Below are 23,140 nucleotides of genomic sequence, written 5' to 3'. Positions count from 1 at the left end.
GTTCATGAAAATCTTTCCATGTTTCTCTTTTGACATTTTCAAAAAGCTAATTTTATGCCCCAGATCCTTAAGAGAGAACTAAGACTAAGCACAGGTTTTTCATAGTAATACAAGAATCTATTTTGACCTTGACCTCCCAGCCAAAGTGGCTTTATTTCTGGTAGCAGCAGAAATTTTACATTTTATGTTGGATCTCTTCTGTGTTCAAGCTTCACAAACCTAGAGGATTGGAGAGGGATGGCTTTGCAAAATTTTGCTTGGAGAAAGCCATGGACTAAGGACTCTATTATAAAACTGTCTGATTTACAATATCATCTTAGGAGAAGGTCCTTCAAGACCAATGTTTAAGCAAGCTTTCAGCATAACAGGACAGAGGAAAAGTTCTGTATTAGTAAAGACCATTATAATTTCTAGTTCTGTGTAAAGGGATCATTTTCATTTCTTTGCACATAGGCTAAAAACAGCAGTGGTTTGGAGTTAGTTTTTATTTGTTTGCTTGTTTTTAAATCAGGATTATCAGCAGTTCTCTGAAATAAAAAAAAAAAGACTTAAGATATCTTCACTTAATCCTATCCATATATGTTAAGCTCAACAGTGAAAACACTGCTTTAATATAATTGCACTTTAATGGAATAGAAGACTGTTTGAAAACCTAGCAAGTTTACAAAAGATTACAAGGGTGTGGCCTGTTTCTGTTTTTTAGCTTTACTGGGAAGAGGGGCAGGAGAAAATAATTGCCATGGAGCAGAAAGCTGACAATTAAAAGAAGGGGAAAAGAACAAAGGATCAGGATTAGAAAAAAATGCAAACATTTGGGTAATATTCTGAGGAAGCCTTTAATAACAGAAGGGAAAAAAAAGCCATGTGTCCCAACAAGTGGTAAACATTTATTGATTGATAATTGTAGCAATAGGTCTCCATCCATAAAAACTGAATATATTAAGAAAAAATTTTATGGTAAGCTGCATTTAAGAAAAATTGCATGGTAAGTTGCATTTGTTAAAAAAGGAATTCTACCTGAATAAAACTGAAATAGTATTAAGAAGTATACAAGTTTTCATATTTTAACTCTTTGGGGACAGTGTATTCTAAATGAGCTCTGCAGCACTGTGGCCATTTTCTTGGAGCATTTCTCCAGAGGAAGTAGTTTAATTGTTTTGAGATACTTATTTTCTCAGAAAATTTTGTTGTATAAGAGTGAGAAAAGGCAATTTAACAGCTACAGAAGAAATTACTGTTTTTAAAATTATGTTTAGAAGAAACAGATTAGGTTTCTTTTTTTTTCCTTTTTTTTAAAGCTTATGATTTCATGGGAGATACTGGTGAGAAATTTCTTCCTCTAATACAGGTCAGTACTTAAGATATTAGGGGACTTGTTCCAGGTAATGAGTAAGTTTTATGGGTCAAAGGCAGGACTACAACCTGGGTTTTACTAAATCTGAGATCAGCTCTCTGCCTACCAAGTCATGATGTGGCTCAGGTTAAAAACACAATTTAATTAAAAGATGAAATAAACCTACCAATCATTACCCAATTCAGCAGACTCATGTACACAAAGGTCTCCAATATATCCTAAAACATTTTGAAATGGAACATTTGGAAATTAAAAAATTTTGGGGGGAAACTGATAAAGTTTTCATCTCCTTCAGTTCAAAGTTATGACTTTAGAAGAAAAAGGAGGATAGGGGAATGAACAGCTGACTATGAAGATGAGGTCAAAGAGCAGGATTTAATTTCATGGCCTATGATATTAGAACAATAGATTTCTGGCAAGGGACTAGGAAAAATTAATTTGGCAAGATCTGATCAAAAGAGCTTTTAACTGAATTCCGAAGGAAAGGAGAAAAACCACTCAGATAAAACAGTGAAATAAGATACTATATAGAACAATATACCTGACCAAGAAAGAATCAGTATCATGAAAGTTGTACCTAGTACAACTTAGTAGAAAGTAACAACAGGTCAGAAACAATCTTTTGCTTTCTAATGTTTCTGTGATGATCCACAGAGCTGCAATAGTTTGAACTCATACTTAGAACATGATAATGGCAGGGGATACTTTATACAAAACTAAAATCTGATTCATTAGTAAGGCAGAAGAATATAATAACATACAAATTTAAGAAGTATTAAAATCCACAAACTAAATGCATATAGAATAGAGAGCTTCTAAATGAGACTAAAAGGAAAGATAAAGAGAAGTACAATATTGTATTACAACAACATAGTTACACACTTGGTCAGAAAGGCTTTCTGAACATAGATCCTAGAATTGGAACAGAGGCAAAATATGGTGGTGATAGGGAATTTCAACTATTCTGACATCAGATGAGTATTATTCTGCTAAAAATCAAAGTAGCTAATGCATTCTGTATTTGACTTACTAAAACTGCAAGGAAAATAGCAAAAAATGCCACTCTGAAAAACATAAAACAAATAACTGTCTGAGAATAATCAAATATTAAAGGAGAGATAATGTTCCATATAGTTGGACAAGTAATTTATGAAAAATACTAGGAGACAGAAATGTCCCAAAAAACAAAGGGAGAATGTCCAGGAGGATTCATGTGCACTGAGTAAAAAGCTAATGGATTTTGCAAATCACTGGTAACCTTGGAGAGATTTCTTTCAGTTGAATGGTAGAGTCAGAAGCTAGGCTAATTGCAAGATGCCATCATTAAAATTAATTATAATAACCCACATTTATATAACTTTATGATTACAAAAGGCTTTATAAACATCGCATTTAATCTCTCTGAAGTATAATTGTGATTATATAGAAAAAAATTAAAGCTCAAAAAGATTTATTAAATGACTGAGTTACTTAAGGTAACACGCCAAATAGATGTGTAATGGTCATAATTTGATGGATTATGATGCCTAAATCCAATGTGCTTTCTCTTTAGACAAAATATGACTCTTTAATGGTCAATTTTATATCTATTTGCTCATGCAAACATTGTTTCACAATCACTTCCTCAAGAGCATCTCTGGTCCTGAGCTGGAAGTCTGTCTCTGGTGGCCTACAGGACATCTCCAGAGATGTGTCTCAGTCACCTCCAGCTTGATTTATTCCATGACTGGCTTCCCTCCCCTCCCAAGTCACCATTGCCCACCTGATTCTTTCTTGGACGACAGAGTTCATCAGACATTGCACACCTCTCCATCCAGCCCACTCCTTACCTAGTACTTCTGCAGTGGCCATGATCTCACAGGTATACATTGCTGCCATTAGGCGCTGGGGTTTCACTTGTAGAGCATAGCGGCAAGCTTCTTTCATGGTAGCAATCAGCTGACCAGAGAAAGGCCCATAACAGTCGGCAAGCAATGCTTCCCCTTTACGTTTGCTCTTTTTTTCCAATGTCTCTGGGCAGTCATCTTGAAATGGATCATTTTCAGGGGGTAATTCTTCAGGTGGACTTTGGTCAGAAGCAGTTTTGTCTCTGTCTAGCTCCTCTTCTGCTTTCTCAGTTGCTCCTTGACCCAAAAATTTACTTAGGTCCCATTTTTCAAGAACAAAACAGACACCCATGAGTGGTTCTTCACACATGGGGCCTGAGAAGGTGGCCAGCTGAAATCCACTGATGATACTATTGTCAAAATCTCTGTATTTATTTGCTTCTTTAATACATTTGCTCTCCAGGCACTGCCAAACAGAGCTCTTAAAATCTTTGCATCCATTTACTAATATATTAGGTCCACATTTCCTAGGACCAAATGACCATATCTGGTCCACAACATTTCTCCATTTTCTTCCCTGTAGGTTTTGCTCCAACTTATGTTTGAATTCCTTGATCTTAGCCTGGGTCTTCTCATGAATCATCTGGGTATTTTCCCCCTCACTTAAAGAAGAGGTCAATTGCTCCATAGAACGAATCAAATCACTATTTTCTTCAAGGATCTGAGTGACTTCTTCTGGGACAGGCATGGCTCGGACACTGAGAGTGGCAAGTTTGTTTGGGGTGGTTATTGTGATGAGCCCATCTGCATCAACATGGACTCCCTCAGGGAGTTTGCTCTGATCCTCTTTGCTTTGGTGTATGACTGCAATCTTCTGTTGTTTACCTATTTCTTCATTGACCATGTCAACTTTTGGTGGCTTAGTAATTGTTTCCCTAAATGGGATAATTGGTTCAGAAACACTGATTTGAATCTTTGCAAACCTGACAACAAAAGCAATAGGAACAATGATGATAATAATGATGTTGATAATGACTTAGAAAAAACTACACAAGAGGGCACTAGTATAGCATCAGTTAAAATAAAAAGGTTACCTGCTTGGGCTTTAGCTATCACCTTGTATATGCTTTTATTTGGAAAAGTATTTGCTGTAGCCAGATTTGTCTAATATGTATTTTTTAAATACAATGTATGGCAAATTATTTACTAACAGATGCAAGTAGAAAATGTATTCTGGTTCTAAATGTAATAAAGAACATTAGAACTGCAAGAGACATTGGATATCAGTTTAGTTCAACTTCATGTAAAAATGAGGAAACAGGGCTCAGGGAAGTAAAGGACCAAAACTGGAACAAGGGTCCAAGCCTCCTAACTCAGTTTATTTATAAAAATATTTTTAATATTACATTCAATGACTAAGAAGTGTATATTATTGCACATAGGAATAAATATTTTTATAATAAAATGGGTTCTATAGGGAATTTTTACTAGATTTATTATTGTTATTTATTATTAGAATTATTAGATTTTGAAATAAAGTACAATATTTTTTAAAATGTATTACTATTATTATTATTATTATTATTGTTATTACAAGGCAAATGGAGTTAAGTGGCTTGCCAAGGCCACACAGCTAGATAATTATTAAGTGTCTGAGGCTGGATTTGAACTCAGTTACTCCTGACTCCAGGGCCAGTTCTCTATCTACTGCACCACCTAGCCCCCCCCCCCAATTTATTATTAAATAAAATTTTTCTGCAAAGAAAAGCCTATATAATTTAATATATATTAAATGTTAAAGGTTAAGTTTAAACTTCCCTCCATTAGACAGTTCAGCACTTAAGAGAGCTGCCCAGTCTCATACCTCTCAGACTGGTCAATATGACCAGAAAGATCGCTGGAAGGGTTGTGGAAAATCTGGGACACTAATGCATTGTTGGTGGAGCTGTGAACTCATCCAACCTTTCTGGAGAGCAGTCTATAACTATGGCCAAAGGGCAACAAAAATGTGCATACCCTTTGACCCAGGAATACCACTACTAGGTCTATACCCTGAAGAGATGATGAAAAAGGTTTTACATCACTTGTACAAAAATATTTATAGCAGCCCTGTTTGTGGTGACAAAGAATTGGAAATCAAGTAAATGTCCTTCAAATGGGGAATGGCTTAGCAAACTGTGGTATATGTGTCATGGAACACTATCGTTCTTTAGAAACCAGGAGGGATGGGAATTCAAGGAAGCCTGGAGGGATTTGCATGAACTGATGCTGAGTGAGATGAGCAGAACCAGAAAAACACTATATACCATAACAGCAACATAGGGGTGATGATCAACCTTGATGGACTTGCTCATTCCATCAGTGCAACAATCAGGGACAATTTGGGACTCTCTGCAATGGAGAATACCATCTGTATCCAGAGAAAGAACTGTGGAATTTGAACAAAGTCCAATGACTATTACCTTTAATTTAGGGGATATGATTTCTCTCTCATCACATTCAATTTGGATCAATGTATATACCATAGAAACAATGTAAAGACTGACAAATTGCCTTCTGTGGGGAGTGGGGGGAGGGAAGTAAGATTAGGGGAAAAATTGTAAAACTCAAATAAAATCTTAAAAAAAATAAGTAATTATAAGAACCAAAAGGCACATTACTCGCCTCTTTCATAAGGAACTACATAAAGAAATTGGTGTAAACACAACAATAAAGTATTTTCTAAACTAGCAACTGTGCCATACTGATACTGCAAAATTAATTTAATTCTCCTATGCTGAACATTGTATTGACCATTTCTCTGTTGAGAGCAATAATTAAAATGTATGTAGGATCATTAATAAAGCTATGGAGTCTATTCTGCCACTCTTTGAAAAGGAAAATTGAAAGAAAAAGGAACTTAAAAAAAAAAACTGCCCAGAACACTGAGAGCTTATGTCAGCTACCCAAGGTCAAACAGCCTGTTTCAGACATCCTTTCAACTTTCCTGGATCACTGACTTTGGTAGTGAGGATAAACTATAGCATATCAGCAGACATGAACATGTCTAAATTGTCTTTGTACCTCCCTCCAGTGTCAGAAAGAGAGGTTTTTTGCACTTAAGGCCCAAGTCTGGATCTCTGATTTCTCCAAATTGCTGAGACCATTGAAAGGCTAAAGGACTCACTTAGGGTCGAACATTCAGTTTGGGGCTTGAATTCAGCTCTTTCTGAATCATATCACAAGTTCTCTCATTTAATGAAGAGCTGTTAATACTGTTGACCTAATTTTAGAACCTGGTTCTTGTCTACATCACTACTGAAAGTGCTCTCTTAAAAGTCTCATTGCCAAAACCAATGAATGACCTTTTCTCCATCTTCAATTCCTCTTCACCTTTCTACTAATGTTTTGGACATACTCTTTTTGCTTTAGTTTCTATTGAACTACCTTTTCCTCACAGAGAAAAATCTGTTCCCTCTGTGTTTCTGCTAAGATAGGCACAAGCATCAACTATGGGGAGATGAAAACAAAGGTCTAAAGATCTAAAACTAAGCCAGCTGTGAAAGCTCACTGTGACATCTTGTTAAGATGATTTATGGATATAGCACAACTGTTTGCAGCATCCCTAGGTTTAACATCTCTCCCATTTCTGATTCTCTTTGGAATTTCAGTTTGGTTTATTCTACTGTACTGCTTTATAAATGACCTTTGCCTACCTCAACTCTGATCCTGTAGGCTTTGAGAATTAAGTTGCTAAAGACCTGTTACTATGCTCATACATCCTCTCTGATTCTTCTTGCTGCAGCTTCTTTTTCCAACTACCTCTCTTTAGGGTTCCATCAGGTGGCAGGAGGAGGTGGTTTGTTTTCCCTTAGGAAAATAAAGAGGATTTCTCTAGCTTTCAGTAAACTTTATTGATTATACAGAAGCATTGTTATGTCACAGAATTAGAGAAAGCTCCATGAAATAAAGGAAAAATTCTTATAGCATTTGATTGTGGTTATGAGTAATTTGCAATTTGCCTATTCTACCATCTAATCCCACAGACTCAAAGAGTATTTTTCTAATTGAAAACTTCATTTTTATGCATCAAGTTGGATGGCAGGTTAGCTAATGTTATGAAATAACTTTTGCAATTTGTTTTTTATCTATTTTTGATGAATCAAGTTTACCTTTCTGGGGTTCAGCTACCTCATCTAAGAAAAGATGGTATTGAGTGATATAACTTCTAGCTCTAAATCCCATGCTTAAAAAGAATGAGCTATGAAAGAATGAAGTTTTATCACCTCTAGAAACAGGTTTCCTCCAGTAACCACAGGAGGTAAATATAAGAATACTTGAGAAGATTGCTCAAAGAATCTTTTGAGAGAACATAAACCCAATGACGGCTGAGGGGCCTCTGTTTTCATTACTTTGTTCCCCTCATTCAGTATCAGTCTATATTGTGATGAAGTTTATAAGCCATAACATTGATCTTTCCAGTAGCTTTCACGCTGAATGGTTTTCAAAGTGAGCTGGTTTTCTATAAATACTTTAATACCGTGTCAAGGCCACATTTCTGAAAAAAAAAATCAATTTCTCTTTCTGTAAATGTAATTTTTTTCTCCAGGGGAAAAAATGTGCATCTAAACAGCAGGGAATGCAAATAATAAAGTGACTTAGCTCAAATAGTAGGTGACTTAGCTGAAATACTCACTACAGCATACGTACAGACACTTGCAGGGAAGATGCCTGATATTAGAGAGGAAGCCAATGGTTTGAGAATTTAAAATAATTTAAAACTGATTTTAAGGTGAAAGGGTAATTTATTTCAAATCACTCCTGAGAAGTATAGAATTCTGAGCTGAAAAAAAGCTTGAAAAATCTGAATAAACACTATTTTTACAGATAAAGAAACTAAAGCTTCAGAGATGTTAAAGGACCTGTCCAAGAAAATAATATATCGTCTATCACATTTACAAGAATTGTTTCAGTGGCAACTCTACATTGGCACTGCACCAGGAATTGGAAATAGAAAAAGTGTTTGCCCTTGGGGAGCCTACATTCTATCAAAAATTATCTAAAGCTAATAAACTAAATGATTTAAGTTAAAAAAAATGTTTAAAGTTATTGATATTCTTCTTCTTTCAAAAGAGATTATGCTTTGAGATTTATTATTCTCTGAGGGCTGATAAAAGTTTCCAAATGAAAGACAATGTTAACAAGGAAACCCAGTGATATCGAAGAAGGAAAAGGAAAAGCAATGCAGAGCAGGAGAGGTCAGAAGCCCTGGGGCCTACTCCTAACTCTGTAACTACCTTAGTCTGAGATCTCTATGTCACAGGTTCTTTTCAGTTCTAACATTCTAAGTTCTTAACCTAAATAGCCACAAAAGTTTAAAATTTATTCCAGATGACTTAGAGGATGATTTTTAGAAAGGAAAAAATGCATAATTTTATTAACATTTACCTAACATAAAAGACAAAAATCAAATTGCAAAAATTATTTTGTAATGCTGGCTAATATGCCATTCACCTTTATACAAAAAAATTGAAAATAGAAAAACCCTATATGAGATTAGATGATGGAATAGTCAGATTCTTCACATCCACAATCCAATGATACAAGATATTTTCTTTGTTTCTAAGTAAACTCCATCGTTAAAATATTACCTTGATAATTTACATAATAACACTTTAAAGAAATATTATTCTATAAAACATTAACTGACAATTTGTGACTAATGTAGAAAAATATCAAAATTAAAAGCATTTAGGAAAATAGGAAGTAAGTGACATTTCCTGGCAGTAGTCTTTATATTGTTATTAAAGTTGAAATGTATAATTCCATTGCAGCAAAATTCTTACATAGGGAGACTTTGGATACCTGCCAAAGATAAATGTCACACACACACATACTCACAAACTCACTCACTCTCTCTCTCTCTCTCTCTCTCTCTCTCTCTCTCTCTCTCTCTCTCTCTCTCTCTCTCCCTCCCTCCCTCCCCCACCTAAAGGTTGTCTCCTAACCTTTCTTTCAAGTCATCCAGGCATCGTTGGAGATGGACTTCTCCTGCTGTAACTAACACATGTTCTCCGGTCTCCTGAATTAAAATTTGCACACATGGATCGGCTTGGTTTAAAAGTTTCATTCCTTTAACCAACTGTGGCATCTCACCTAGCAAACCAAATGAAAAATATTTATTACAAATACAGCAAAAGGAGCATTACTAAAAGCTATTATCACTCAAGGGAAAGAACTGAATTTTTCAATAGACATAACTGTAGTCTACCATTGGTTCTAGGAATATAGCAGACAACTTCCCCCAAATTACATAGGCAACTAATAACTAAAGGAAGGATTCAGTGTGGAATCTAGCTAACAGAAAAATGAGACTAAATAGCTATTAGAGAGTTGTTGCAGTAGGGAAAAACCTCAAACCATCTGTAAAATTGCTTATATTAGAATCAGAATTTTTTCTGATTGCCCTGTAAGTTTCAATCATAGTATTTTGATAAAGTTATCAGTTATTGCCTTAAAAGTCATCTCACCAGTATTGTTGAGCTCTACTGTGGATATATGATATATATAGAGCAACTTTGAAACTTTCTTAGACTACAATCAGAGGAGGATCCCTTGCATAACAGTATTTAAATACCTGTCAGGTTATCCCTGCAAAAGTCTCCCTCCTAGAGATACCTATATTTTTGCTAACTCAACAGGAAGTCTATCTACTTGGTGAATTTGCCCATAAAATGGTTGAGGAATCATACTTTGGTTTTGGAGAGATTGTTTAGGGTGTAGATTCCTACAGCCTTTGAAAAAGACTTTGAAGTATTGGAAGAAACAAACAATACCCCCCAAAAGTAAGCAATCCAAAAATCTTAAGACATTATAATTCTACTGATTCCATAAAGGAAAATTATGTGTTTTTCAAAAATTTTTTTTATTTAAGGCAATGGCATTAAGTGACTTGTCCAAGGTCACAAAGCTAGGCAATTATTAAGTGTCTAAGGCCAGATTTGAACTCAGGTACTCCTGATTTCAGGGCTAGTGCTCGTGTCACTGAGCTACGCCAAATTGTATGTTTTCAAAGAACGTGATATGGCAACATGGTAGAGTTAAAAGAACAAAAGATTCAAAGTCAGGTGACCTGAATTTGGATTCCTATTTTGCTTTCTGTCAGTCCAGTCACTTCACTTTTCTAGACCCCAGCTTCTTTAACTATAAAATCATTTGGGTGAACTTGGACTCTAGGGGTCCTTAAAGCTTACATTACTCTGATCCCATGATCCAGTCCATGTAGGATGTGGCCAGTGGCTGAGGCATTTCCCAAAGTGGACATCAGTAATTAGGAGAAAGCAAAATAGTTGAGAGTCAGAAAAGGAACACTTTGTGAGACTAACAGGAATCCACACAAATGGATGACATGAGCCTTCCTGGAAGCTGTCCTAGAACAATCAGAAGCCAGACCACTGAAAACATGCTGAATCAAAAATAGGATCTAAAATTGTAAAGATGCTTAAGAAGATGTTGCAATGAAGCAAAAACAGAAATCAGATGGTGTGGGTCAACATGTGGTCTAGAAAAGGTCTGGCCTAAAAAGCACAGACAGTAAGTTTTTCTCCTGAATCCTTTTTCTTTCCTTGACATAGATAATACTTCCCTTTCCTGGTTCTTTTTTCTACCAGTGTGACAGTTATCTCAATTTCCCTTAGTGGATGTGCTACGCAGAATCATACTTATCTTAAAACTCTGAAAATAGGCCCAGTTAATTTATCTTTGAAATCATTTTCTGTTGTTGATATATCAGTTCCCATGATTTTAGTTATTCTCTTCTTATCTATTCATCCATCCATTCAAAATCTTCCTATCAAGTTTCAGTCTTGGATTACCAATAGCTTACCGGACATTTTTACTTGGTTATCCTGCAGATATTTCAAATTTAGTATCAAACTGAACCAGTATGTCACACCTGTAGTTTTTGTAGGCATGGGAGATCAAGTATGACTGCCCTTAAATTCTTCCAAAATTGGGAGACTGGAAGAAAAGCTATTTCCTCATCACACAGGTAGTAAGTCCCAGAACATAATGACTAGGATTACTTTCCTGATTATGCACCCCCTATCTTGTGTTTTGCAGGTCTTTGTTGTGATGAGTCCATCTGACTTCAAATTATAGTCAAAGAATTATTCCCTACTTGCTAATTTTGGACAAGTAAGAAGGTTGCAGCTCCCAGAAGACCTAAAGGCAATGGCACCACTTAAGAGACTAAGTAAGCTATGGAAACCTAGTAAGAACACAGGAACCACTGTCACCTAAAGCTTCTAGAAGCCTCTGACCAACATCATACCACCAAGCACCAGTTCTGAGTTCCAGGGAAGCAATTTTGAGAGGATTTGTGGCTAATGCTATTGCCATAAAAGAATACTTGGTGAAAGTGAATCATTTCATTTTGCCAACTAGCCAATGTTACTCCCTTTGGAGATATTTCTCTGACCTCGTCCCCTCTCCACAGCTATGAATTATTGCAACCTCCTGACTAGCCATTAGGATCTGTTTATCCTATGAGCTCTGGCTTCCCTGAGTACAACATTCATATTCCTATATCAAGATTTAGATACTATCCCTTTACTACACAAGAATTTTTTTTCAAAGGTTTCATTGAAATGATAGGCAAGATTCTATTGACTATAAATCAATAAAGAAATTCAGCTGAGGAGGTATAGAAAGTTATCAAGAATACATTTTTGAAGACCAAAGAGAAAGACCAATGATGAGTAGGAAAAAGGAGGAGCTGTTTACATAAATTGATGAGGAGAAACTAATCAACTGGTTAAGATTTTTCAGAAATGTACTGAGGATGGAAACAAGAACAGGTTATGGAGGATTACTACAATGGCATTTACTAGAAAGAAAGAATGTCAGAAGGGCTAAAGCTAAAAATGAGCTAACCTTGGCAAGAAATGTTAAGGATTTAAAAAAAAGGTTTCTTTTTTTTTTTTTGCAGGGCAATGGGGTTATTTATTTAAACTGAAAAAAAAATTAAAGAAGAGAAGGAAAACTTGTCTCATTTGCCTGGGGCAAATGGAGCAATGATAAATGATGACAGAGAGAAGGTAAACCTGATCAATTCTGATTTTATGTCTAAAAAACCAACCCAAAGTGGAATAAATTGCTTACAAGGTAGTGAATTTCCTTTTATTTAAAGTTTTTAAAGTAAAGGCTGGAGACTATCAGTCATATTGTAGAAGGAATCATTTTTTAGGTGCCAGTTGGACTATATGGCCTTTGAGGTTTCTTCCAACTGTGAAAGTCTGCGATTCTGATTCTCACTCAGGTTCAATGATTTTTCCCAATTACCAGCAAGACAGAAGGGATTACTACAAAGATCTTTCCTTGCCTAATATAAAATCCATAAATACTAGAGTCGAGCTATTTTAAAAATAATAATGTTTAGTATCCATTGTAAAGACGAATGTCTTGCTTGTGGACCGGAACTGAAAGGTAAGAGTAGTCTTACTTGGATGTTTTGGTTCAATAGCAACTCTCACAATGGGTGTGGCTTCAAAGTTGAGTGGAATAAAGGGTGGGCACCAGGGTGAAGTACACAGGGTTGCAGACTTCAGGACAAACTCTTGCAGACCTCCTATTCCTAAACAAACAAACAAATAATAATAATAATAATAATAATAATAATAATAATAATAATAAAAGAAACAAAACTTTAGGATATCAATAAACCATGATAAAATTTTAATTTACAACTGATAACCAAAACAAGACCAATGTCTAATTTAAAATGATTTAGATTTGTACATTGTTTTTTATTGCTTTGCAAGATACTTGTCTAATGGCACATATACACAGTCCACCTGCTACTGCTTCCCAAACCCTAATACTCTAATGTATCATAAAGGATTAATAAAGGTCCCACTTGGGAACATGGTATTACTCAATGCTGTCTTATCTTCCAGCACTGATCTACATACATCATGCTAAAGGATAACATTTAATTTTTAAAGACTATATAAGAAAAATTTTCTACAGCAAACAATTCATTTCATTAATGCAGGAAGATTCCCTCCATTCAAATTCTCCTATCATAGCTCACTGTGGTTTTAGAAGTGATCATGGGTTTTTGAAAGTTACGCCAGAAAAACACAACCTTGAGAGGTCTTAATCTATCACTTAAAGATAAGTCTCTGTTTAAACAGAACATTCTAAGATCGGTCATGGATGTTTTCTGGTCATTGCCAGCAACTCAAAAACATTACCACAAAGGAAAGAGAGAAGTTACCATCTGTATTCAAAGGATACAGGACCACAACATTGAAATTATAGATTATTTAGATATTTTAATAAGGAATGGAGGGAAATTTTAAATAAGTAGTCTAATTTCAATTGATCATACATTCATTTAGTTAACAAATATGTAAAGATTTTTAAAAGAAACATCAAATAACAATACAAGTTACATTTGGTTAATATTGATTCATATTTAAATTAGTTTAAATGTATAAATTTATTAATACCTTTTTTCAGTTTTGTCCTTAAGTTTCCATTATGATTGTTCAATTATTTTCATCAAATAATCACGGCTTTATTTCACTCATTTCCCCCCATATTATCAGCTAAAATATAATCTGTTTTTATGGTTCTGCTTTTTTCACATTTTGTGATCTTTCTACATTTATTTGCATCTTAATTATTTTATAGTATTTCATTATATGAATGAACCACACTTCAACCACTCCCTGACTATTGTATATTTAGGTTGCTTTCTTCTTCTCTCTCACAATTACATAGAATGCTTCCATGAAAATCTTTGAGTAGATAACTCTTTTATTGTCTTAAGATGAAACCATCAGGGATATGCTCAAAGAATTATTGGGTCAAAAAGTATATTTATCTTTTCAAACTTTACTGTATAATAACATTTTGTTCTCAGATTTTAAAAGTTTTCAATTCAACCATCAACGAATGAATGCTTCCATTTAGTCATACTATTTACATTACTATCTCATGACTTTTGACTATTTTTGCCGATCCAATGGATGTGAGGTGATACTTCAAAAGTCAACAAACATTTATCAAGTACACTATATACAAGGCATTGTGTTATAGATGGTTAGATGACTTGAAGACATATGAGATAGTTCCTCCCATTAAGGAGTTTACAATCTTCAGGGAAGACAAGAAATGTACACAAATGAGTACTATATGAGTGGCATTGATACTGATTACACAGGTATATAGAAAAAGATTATAAGATATAACAAAATGCTCAGGAATATTTTAATGAAGGTAATGGAATTTGACCTGTGTCTTAAAAGATTAAACAGGATTCAGTAATCAGAGTTGGAGAAGGCAATCCAAGCATTAGAGAGAATATGAGTAGCATGAAGAGAAGCATGTTGGAAGAACAGAAGTAATATCAGTTTAGAAGGAATCAAAAGACTTTGCCCTTCATGTTCTGAGGTCCTAGAGAATCAGTGAAGATTTCTGAGCAAAAGATACAATTTCATCAAAATAATGTTTTTATATAATTAATCTAATAGCAATGGAGAAGAAAAGTGGAGATAGGGAAAAAAGAAATAGAGATTACCAGTTAGGTACATATGTGAAGGAAGATGTAACAAGAGTTGTAAACTGATTAATTTTAAGAGGAAAGAATCAATGATGACTTCAAGATTTTAAATCTGAGTGAAGGGAAAAATGATGAAAATGCTGGCAAAAGTAGGAAATTCAGGAAAAGGAACCACTTCATGTGACTGAGGGAAGATGATGACTTGGTTTTTAGACATGTTACATCTGAAGTAATCGTAGAACAATCAAGTGGAGATTACAGAGACAACTGGAAATGTACAATCAATCAGAAGAAAGCTCAATGACGGAGATAAATGCATAATGGGAATTACTCACCACACTTCAAATTAAGAAACATTTTGAAGCATCATGCTAGATGCTGGGGATACAAAAACAAAAATGACACTCCCTCAAATAGCTTATTTAGGATGGGGGTAGGAGGACATATGTACAGGGATGAATAAATACAAAATATTTAACAAAGCAATTTCAAGGGAAGCATTAGCAATGGTACAACCTGTGAATGTAGAAGGTAAACCAGAAAGGTCTTGAATAGTTGGAGTAGCCATATTGTGCTTTAAAGAAATTTGGACTTTCTAAAAGTAAGTGCAAAGAGTTGGAAAAGGAAATGCTGTGTATATAGGCAATAGAAAGGGGTGTAAAATGAAACAGAAGATTGGAAAGTTTGGTAGGAGGCACACTGTGATGGATGCAATCAAGCATATAAAATGATAGTTGAAGCTGTGAGAAAATGGTTGGAGCTCTGAGAGAGAAAGGCAGGAGGAAAAGGACAAAACCTTGAGGAATGTCCACATTTAGTGTAAAAGGAGAGCTGAAATTTAAACACAGAGAGAGAATTCCTTTAGTGAATAATTTATTGATGGTTCTTCATCAGGAGAAATGACAATTTCCCAAAACGATCAGCACTTCTTGAATTGTAATCTTTGTTCGCTTACACCCAATCATTTGGGCAAAATTGAACACACACATGGGTGTGCACACACCAAACACACACACACACACACACACACACACACACACACACACACACACACACTTAGCAAGGAGAATTGTTAACATCTCATTTAATATAACCTAAGTCAAATGGTGTTGCAACCGAAACCCACAATTATTTCTGGCAGACACATGCCTACCACCTTTGCAACCCCACTGGAGAACCAGCAGCCAAAAACCACAAATAGAGCTGTAATTCACAGCTCAGTTGAAAAGGAACTATGGCGTTCCCCCATAATATTATAGGTTTGTGTATGCAAGACCAACATTCAGAAAGTAATTTATTTCTTTTTGTGACAATTAGAGCACTCTTATGGATGATGGTCCTTGTATTTGGTCTTCCAGTCAAATACCTAGACCTTATACAAACAAGATTAGATGAATTAAAAAAATATATCATATATCTTCTGAATTGTTCTTTCAAAAAGTGAAGCTGAAAATATTTTTATTCAAATAAACATAAATGTTAATGAACATTATATTTTTAATAAGGTACACAATTTAAAACAATGTTGTAATACAAAATCTAGGTATGAAAAGTATCCTCTCACTAATTATTAAATATTATCAAATATTCTTTAGTCTAATCCTGGTTTTCCCCTCAGACTTGAAGAGTGCTCAATGCTCAAAAGGAGCCAATGCTATGATATGGTTGCCAACAATTCAATGCTATTGTCAAGACAAAAGAGAGAATAAACCCCACTGTACTAGTCAGACTACATCTGGAATATTGCACTCCATTCTGGGCATCACATTTTAAAAGAGACCTTGGTAAGCTTAAGTTCCTCCAGAAAACAGCTATCAATATAGTCAAGAGTATGGAAACCAAGTCATATATTTGCATAAAAAGAAAAACTCAAATTCTTAGTCTGTGTAAGTCCAAAGGACAAGAATAGGATTAAAAAGTTAAAAAAATTTCTTTGGATTTCAGTTCAACACTGGGAAGACCTCTAAAAATCTGAGCTAAGTCAAAATAAAATAGCCTTTTTATAAGTTCTCTGTCATTGGAAGTGTTCTAACAGAGGTTGTGAGTGATCATTTGTCAGGAATGATATAGGGAATCTACTAATTATTAAGTGGTAAGTTTGATGACTGATAAAACATCTATTAAGCACCTATGCTTAAGACAATATGCTAGGGTTTACAATAGTGGGAAGACATAATTTGATATTGTTGTTTAGTAATGTCTTGACTCTTCATGACCCTATGGATCATAGAACTTCAGGCCCTTCTATCCTGTACTATCTCTTACAGTCTGTTCAAGTTCATATCAGTTGTTTCCATGACACTTTCTATCCATCTCATCCTCTGCTATTCCCTTCTCTTTTTGTCTTCAATCTTTCCCAACAACAGTCTTGCCTTCTCATTATGTCTTCTCATCATTCTCTTCACTATTTGACCTTCCAGTGAGTAGCCTGAATTAACTTAAGTACTGACTGATTTGATCTCCTTGCTATCCAAAGGACTCTCAAAAGTCTTCTCCAGCACCACAATTCTAAAGTGTCAATTCTGCAGCATTCAGCTTTCCTGTTTATAGTCCAATTCTCATAGCCATACATTGCTACTAAACTGGCAAGTGATATCTTTGCTTTTTTTGTTAGTATGCTGTCCAGATATGACATAGCTTTCTTTCCAAGGAGCAAGTGACTTTTAATTTCATGGCTGAAGTCACGTTCTGGAGTTATCTTTATGCCCCAAAGCAAAAATGACACTGCTTCCACTTCTTCTCCCTCTATCTGCCAGAAAATGATGGGTCCAGTTGCTAAGCTCTTACTTTTCTCATGCTAAGCTTCAAGTCAGCTTTTACACTCTCCTCTTTCATCCAAAAGACTTCTTAATTCTTTTTCACTTTCTTCCATCAGAGGGGTATCATTTACATATCTGAGATTGTTGATATTTCTCCCAGACACCTGAATTCTGGCTTTTGATTTATTCAGGCTGACATTTCACATGATGTATTCTGCTTATATAAAGTCTTGATATACTCTTTTCTCAATTTTAAACCAATCAGGTGCTCTACATTTGCTTCCAGTTGTGGTTTCTTTGTCTACATACAGATTCCTCAGAAGACAAGTAAGTTTAAAAAGAAAGTGATAAAACTTATCCAAGAAACTGACTCCCTAAAAACTTGAAAAGATCAAAGAGAACTCAAGAACTCCGTGAATAGCAAAATAAAAAAAAAACCCAAACAAAATAAAAAGATTTAAGAAAAAGAGGACATGATTGTAGATATAAAAAGAAATCAAAAGGGGACAATTTAATGTTTTTAAAATGCACATACAAGAAGAAAATGAAGTTCAGAAGGATGAATACATAGTTTTGAAAGTAACATGTAGCATTTAGCACATACCTTTTAAAATGGAAATTCAGTTTTATGTAGAATCCCCTTTGTGTTTTCTGTGGGAATTTTTTTTGGGGGTGTTCAAGTTAAGAATAATTTTTTTTTTAAATTGGAGAATCCAAACAAAATTAAAGAATGAGGATTTCCATTAGTTAAAGTTTAAAATATACAAACAGAAATGACAAAACAAGGCTACAGCTAAAACATGAAGGGTCTTGAAGGTCATGAGGCAAACAGAAATATTTAAATGCTTCTAAGCTAGAGAATATAAAGAATAGACAAATGTATATATAGCTTAAAAAAAACTTTATACCTATAAATAAAAGAAAGAAAAGGAAGAAAAGCTCTTAAGTTCTGAATCTGGAAAATTGGAAAAAATGGTAATATAGTTACCAAAAATGATGAATTCTTCATGAGACACACCAACTTTAAAGTGAGAGTAGGACAATCAGGTAGAGATATCTAGTCAATGTTATAAAGGGAGCACTAGAGGTCTGAGGGGGGAAAAAAAGTCTAGAAAGAATATAGTTTTAGAATGAAAATTGATATTCTATTTTATTTTTTCAATTACATATTATAAAAGTTTTAACATTTATCCTCTTGGGTGTTATTTGTGCTACACATTTTTCTACTGTCCTTCCTTCCCCTCAGCAGCATCTGGTAAAAGTTGTACATGTAACATTTGTATTTAACATATCTACATATTAGTCATTTTGTATATAAGGAATGAGATTAAGGGAAAAAAAAGACAACCATGGGATAGGAATGACAAACAAGAAAAGGGGGTTTGTTTTTTGGCTTTTTTTTGCAAGACAATGGGATAACAGTGACTTGTCCAAGGTCACATAGCTAGGTAATTATTAAGTATCTGAGGATGGATTTGCACTCAGGTCCTCCTGACTCTAGGGCCAGTGCTCTATCCACTGCACTACTAAGCTGCCCCAGAGAAGTTTTTTAAAAAAGTGAACAGAGTATCCACTCAGATTTTGTGTGCGTGCGTGCGTGCGTGCGTGCGTGTGTGTGTGTGTGTGTGTGTGTGGTGGTGGGGTTGTTTTTATTTCCCCCCCATCTGGATGTGGATGCTGTTGTCCATAACAGTTCTACCAAGATTGAAGAAGCTGCATCCACCACAGTTAATCAACTCACAATGTTGTTGTTAATGTGTACAATATTCTCTTAGTTCTGTTCTCTATGCTCAGCATCAGTTCATGTAAACCTTTCCATGCTTCTCTAAAGTCTGACTATTCATGGTAAAAGGAGGTATCTTTGAACTTACTGTGACTTAATACTCATTTAACCCCCTGGGTCTCAGTTTCTCATTTGAAGAATGAAAAGGTCAGAATTAAATTAGGGTTGCTTGAAGCCCTTTTCAGTTTTCTATGATCCTATATAGGCCTGGGAATCATTTTATAAAAATTGGTTATTTGAAGATACAATAATGGAAAAGACTGCTAATAAAGTCCATGGGGAGAGAAAAATTTGAGGAAGAAACAAGAGATGACCACTATAAAAAATAATTAACCTAGAAAACAAGATGCAGATAAATAATTTAAGAAGCAAGATTACATTAGAATACTATAGAGTACCAAGTACAGATTGAATGAATCAAAAAATCACCACCTAGAGACAGACTCAGAAATCTAACTGCCAATCTTCAACAAGAGACAGGTCAACTATCAAGAAAACCTAGTAAGAAATGATACAGAACCTTCCTTCAACAAGGAAAAAGAAAAGAACAGACTGGAATAAGATCCAACAAGAATTTGTTATGCTGACCATAACTGACAAGGAAAAAATTTTTTTTAGTAGAAATGATGACTTCCATGCATTCCTTCTAAGAACTTAGAAATAGTTAGATTTGAAATTCAAATTTAGCAAAGAATAATAAGAGGTCTTAAAATATATTCTGATAACATCATTTCTTTTGATCCTTACAACAATCCTTTGAATTAAGGTAGTTGCTACAGTTTCCTCAGTTTTACAGATAATTAAACTAAGGTTGATAAAAGTTAAGTGACTTACTCAGGAACACAATGAAACATAAAATAAGGTAAATAAATTTGAGTAATTCAGAAAGGCTGAAAAAAACCAAGTTACATCTCAGGAGATATCACTTCAAAGTCTTACTATCCCTAAGAAGCAGGTGGAATTTCCCAAGAAGAAACTATAGAACTAAGAACTAAGTATAGAAAGAAAGGGGGAGAGAGGAAGAAGGAATTTGAGTATATGTTGCATTTGATGGAACAAGATAAGGAGGGAGAAGAGAATAAGCATTTCTATACTTCTATGAGCTAAGCTAGTTTTTTGGTTTGTTTCCAAATATCCTTCCACTTGATCCTCTCAAAACCTCTATGAGGTAGATGCTATATATTAACATTATTTTAAGTGCCTGAGACTGGATATAACTTAGAACTCTACTGACTCCAGGTCTAGCACTCTCTATTCATTGTATCATCACATGCCTCTAAGAGGTAAATTATTAAAATGTGGGGCTAGGGGCGGGGGGCAGATGGGACGAGTGATTCGGAAGCAGGAATCTCATAAACTTAAGTCTTACCTGGGATGGACAAAGAAACATAAGCCAGCTTCCAAATCTATTGACTAGAACAAGAACAGATTCCTTAATTCTATTTTTGTTGTTTGTACATTTTATAAACTCATGTTTGAGTTATCTTCATCTGTGACACCACATCCTGAGAGATATTAGCTCAGTCCTTTCCATTCTACAATGAAGGTATCTCTGCACTATTAGAAGAAATTTCTTCAACAAGAGTTCCTGACATTAATGAAATCATGAGTCCAGTTTTTATTTTATTTGGCATATTCTGCTGTTCAAGATAAAGCTTGACTTAGAGAGCCAACCACTCATCTTGCTTATTGAATGCTACATCTTTTTCATCCTCTCAGATCTTCACAAGAATAAGTTATACCCTAATGACAGCAGTGTTGGCAAAGACTTGAGAAGGGTACAGGAAGGCTTTTGCTTGAGGCTGTGCTACATCTCAGAGAGAGCAGAGGAAAATGAGTTGTACTGCTTTTAAGAAAATGCAAGTATCTTCATTATTCAAGCTTCTCCCTGAAACAAGAACCTCCTCTTTTCAACACCAATTTTCCCAAACTTAACACGTTCCTCAATACTAGGCAAATTATATGCTGAGAACTTATAAAAAAATTCTAGAGAAGTTAACTTTTTGGATTAATAAAGGAAGTTCTTACCAGATACTTCTTACACTGATGAAATCCCACATCTGGTTTTAAGAAAAAAGTTAATTCTCTTTGTTTGATATTCTATATCTAACCTATGAGAAATCAAAATGGGAGATCACTCAAAGTCAAAAAAGGTAGATGGTAGGCATAACTAGGGTTGTAGAGTATTACAAATTATGAACTGTCTTAACAAAGAAGCATAAAAATTATCATCAGAGGTATATATGACTAGAAGCTGAGTTGTAAGTGTAAGAGAGAGCAACTCACTGATAAGTCACATAATCTTGTAAGATCTAGAGAAAGATTTTTAAATCACTCTCTAAAGTTCCTTGTAAGGAATTTATGAGAGGCTATTATGAAAAGCACCACAGGATATAAGTCATGGATAGAATAGTGATTAACATCACTGGAAGGAGTACTGGAAGCATCAAGAGTACTGATCCATTAAAGTTTTTAAATATACAAGGTTCTATCCATTTTATTAGAATGTAAACTTGTTGACAGAGATTATTTTATTTTTATTCCTATACCCTCAGAAATGAGCACAGCATCTTAAACATTGTAGGTGCTTAATAAGGAATTTAAGTTAGCTTTCACATTTTTCTATTGTCCTATAGTCATATCTATTTTTACCATCTCTTTTATTTGCCCAAGGAGTATTTTAATGGTTAACTTTCAATTTAGCTTTAATTTCTTTATGTTTTCTGGTTTAATTTATCATAAGAATGCCTATAGATATGAACTAATTTCCTTAGTAATATAGTAACACTGATTGTTGAAAAAACTCACATTTTAAAAATTAATATCTATAGTTTTTAAACCTTCTGACACCGTCACTATGCAAGCAGAAAGGGGTTGCAAGAAAGTGAGGTTCATTTAGCATTTTTAACTGTTTCATGAGTTTCCCCAGCTAAAAAATTCACCAACCAGTGGCTATCCTTTTGATGATAAAATTAGCTAAGGCTAATTTAGACATTCTAATTCCCAAGATCTTACTTCTAAGTTTTCCATCTTTGCTAGCATCTACTACAGCTTATACCTTAAAGAATCAAGAATTATCTGCTGATGATGAAAGAATAATTCATCCTACATACTGAAAATCGAGATCGAGTAATGAGAAACCTGGGAATCATGTAACTAACATGGGGGCTGGGTTACTTCCCTATCATACAATTTACCTTTTTTTTTGTCTTAAAAATAAAACATATCAAAGTCAAGAAGAAAACCACTAGGAACATTCAATTTCATATTTTAAGTGACAGTCACATGCAACTATATTAAATTTGAATAGAATCTTACTATTACTATACTTATATCAAATCTCATAACCAAAGTTATGCCTTTCCTGAACCATTCTGGCCACAAATGTGGACATTTCCTCTCTATTTTTCTAATTATCAGGACTTTCCTCTTCTTGCTACTTGGAGCTTGATCTTGCACAAATGAACTCCAGAAAAGTCAGATAGCTGGGTATTCAAGATTTCTAGCCATCTGGAAATGAATGAAGAGACACTTTTCTGCTGTGCCTGTTATGCTATCATCACCAGTTTTTTATAGTTCAGAAAGTCTACCTTCAAATGAGAAATTAAAAAAAAAAATTCCAACAAGGCCAGAAGTAAAGGAACAGCCTAAACTAAAAGAAGGTCTTCAAACTCCATCCTATATCTGACCTGTGACCTGGCTGCTTCCTTCCTTTGCTCAGAGAACATATGGTTTCAATGAGCTTGGTCTCACCAAAGACTCAATCTGCAGATGGTCAATATATTTTCATCTTCTATGACAAATAAAAGAACTCTTTAAATACACCATAGTGACTGCTTTTTTTGCATTTCATAAAACAAGCCCAAAGTT

General features: G+C 34.7%; 1 protein-coding gene across 2 annotated transcripts in view; it reads right to left on the bottom strand.

Moving 5' to 3' along the window:
• EFL1 (elongation factor like GTPase 1) overlaps nucleotides 1-23,140 on the bottom strand; it is a 202,547-nt gene that overhangs the window by 34,922 nt on the left and 144,485 nt on the right. For both annotated transcript variants that reach the window (XM_074233988.1, XM_074233987.1), the window contains exons 16-18: nucleotides 12,662-12,793; nucleotides 9,168-9,315; nucleotides 3,184-4,163 (exon numbers count right to left, since the gene is read on the bottom strand). In XM_074233988.1, the coding sequence (XP_074090089.1) occupies nucleotides 3,184-4,163; nucleotides 9,168-9,315; nucleotides 12,662-12,793 (1,260 nt within the window). The remainder of the gene's footprint in view (nucleotides 1-3,183; nucleotides 4,164-9,167; nucleotides 9,316-12,661; nucleotides 12,794-23,140) is intronic.

The sequence above is a fragment of the Macrotis lagotis genome, chromosome 4 (assembly GCF_037893015.1).
Source record: "Macrotis lagotis isolate mMagLag1 chromosome 4, bilby.v1.9.chrom.fasta, whole genome shotgun sequence".
In the NCBI taxonomy this organism is placed as follows: domain Eukaryota; kingdom Metazoa; phylum Chordata; class Mammalia; order Peramelemorphia; family Peramelidae; genus Macrotis; species Macrotis lagotis.
Note: the sequence above shows the minus strand (reverse complement) of the source record. Positions and strands in the feature narration are given on the sequence as shown.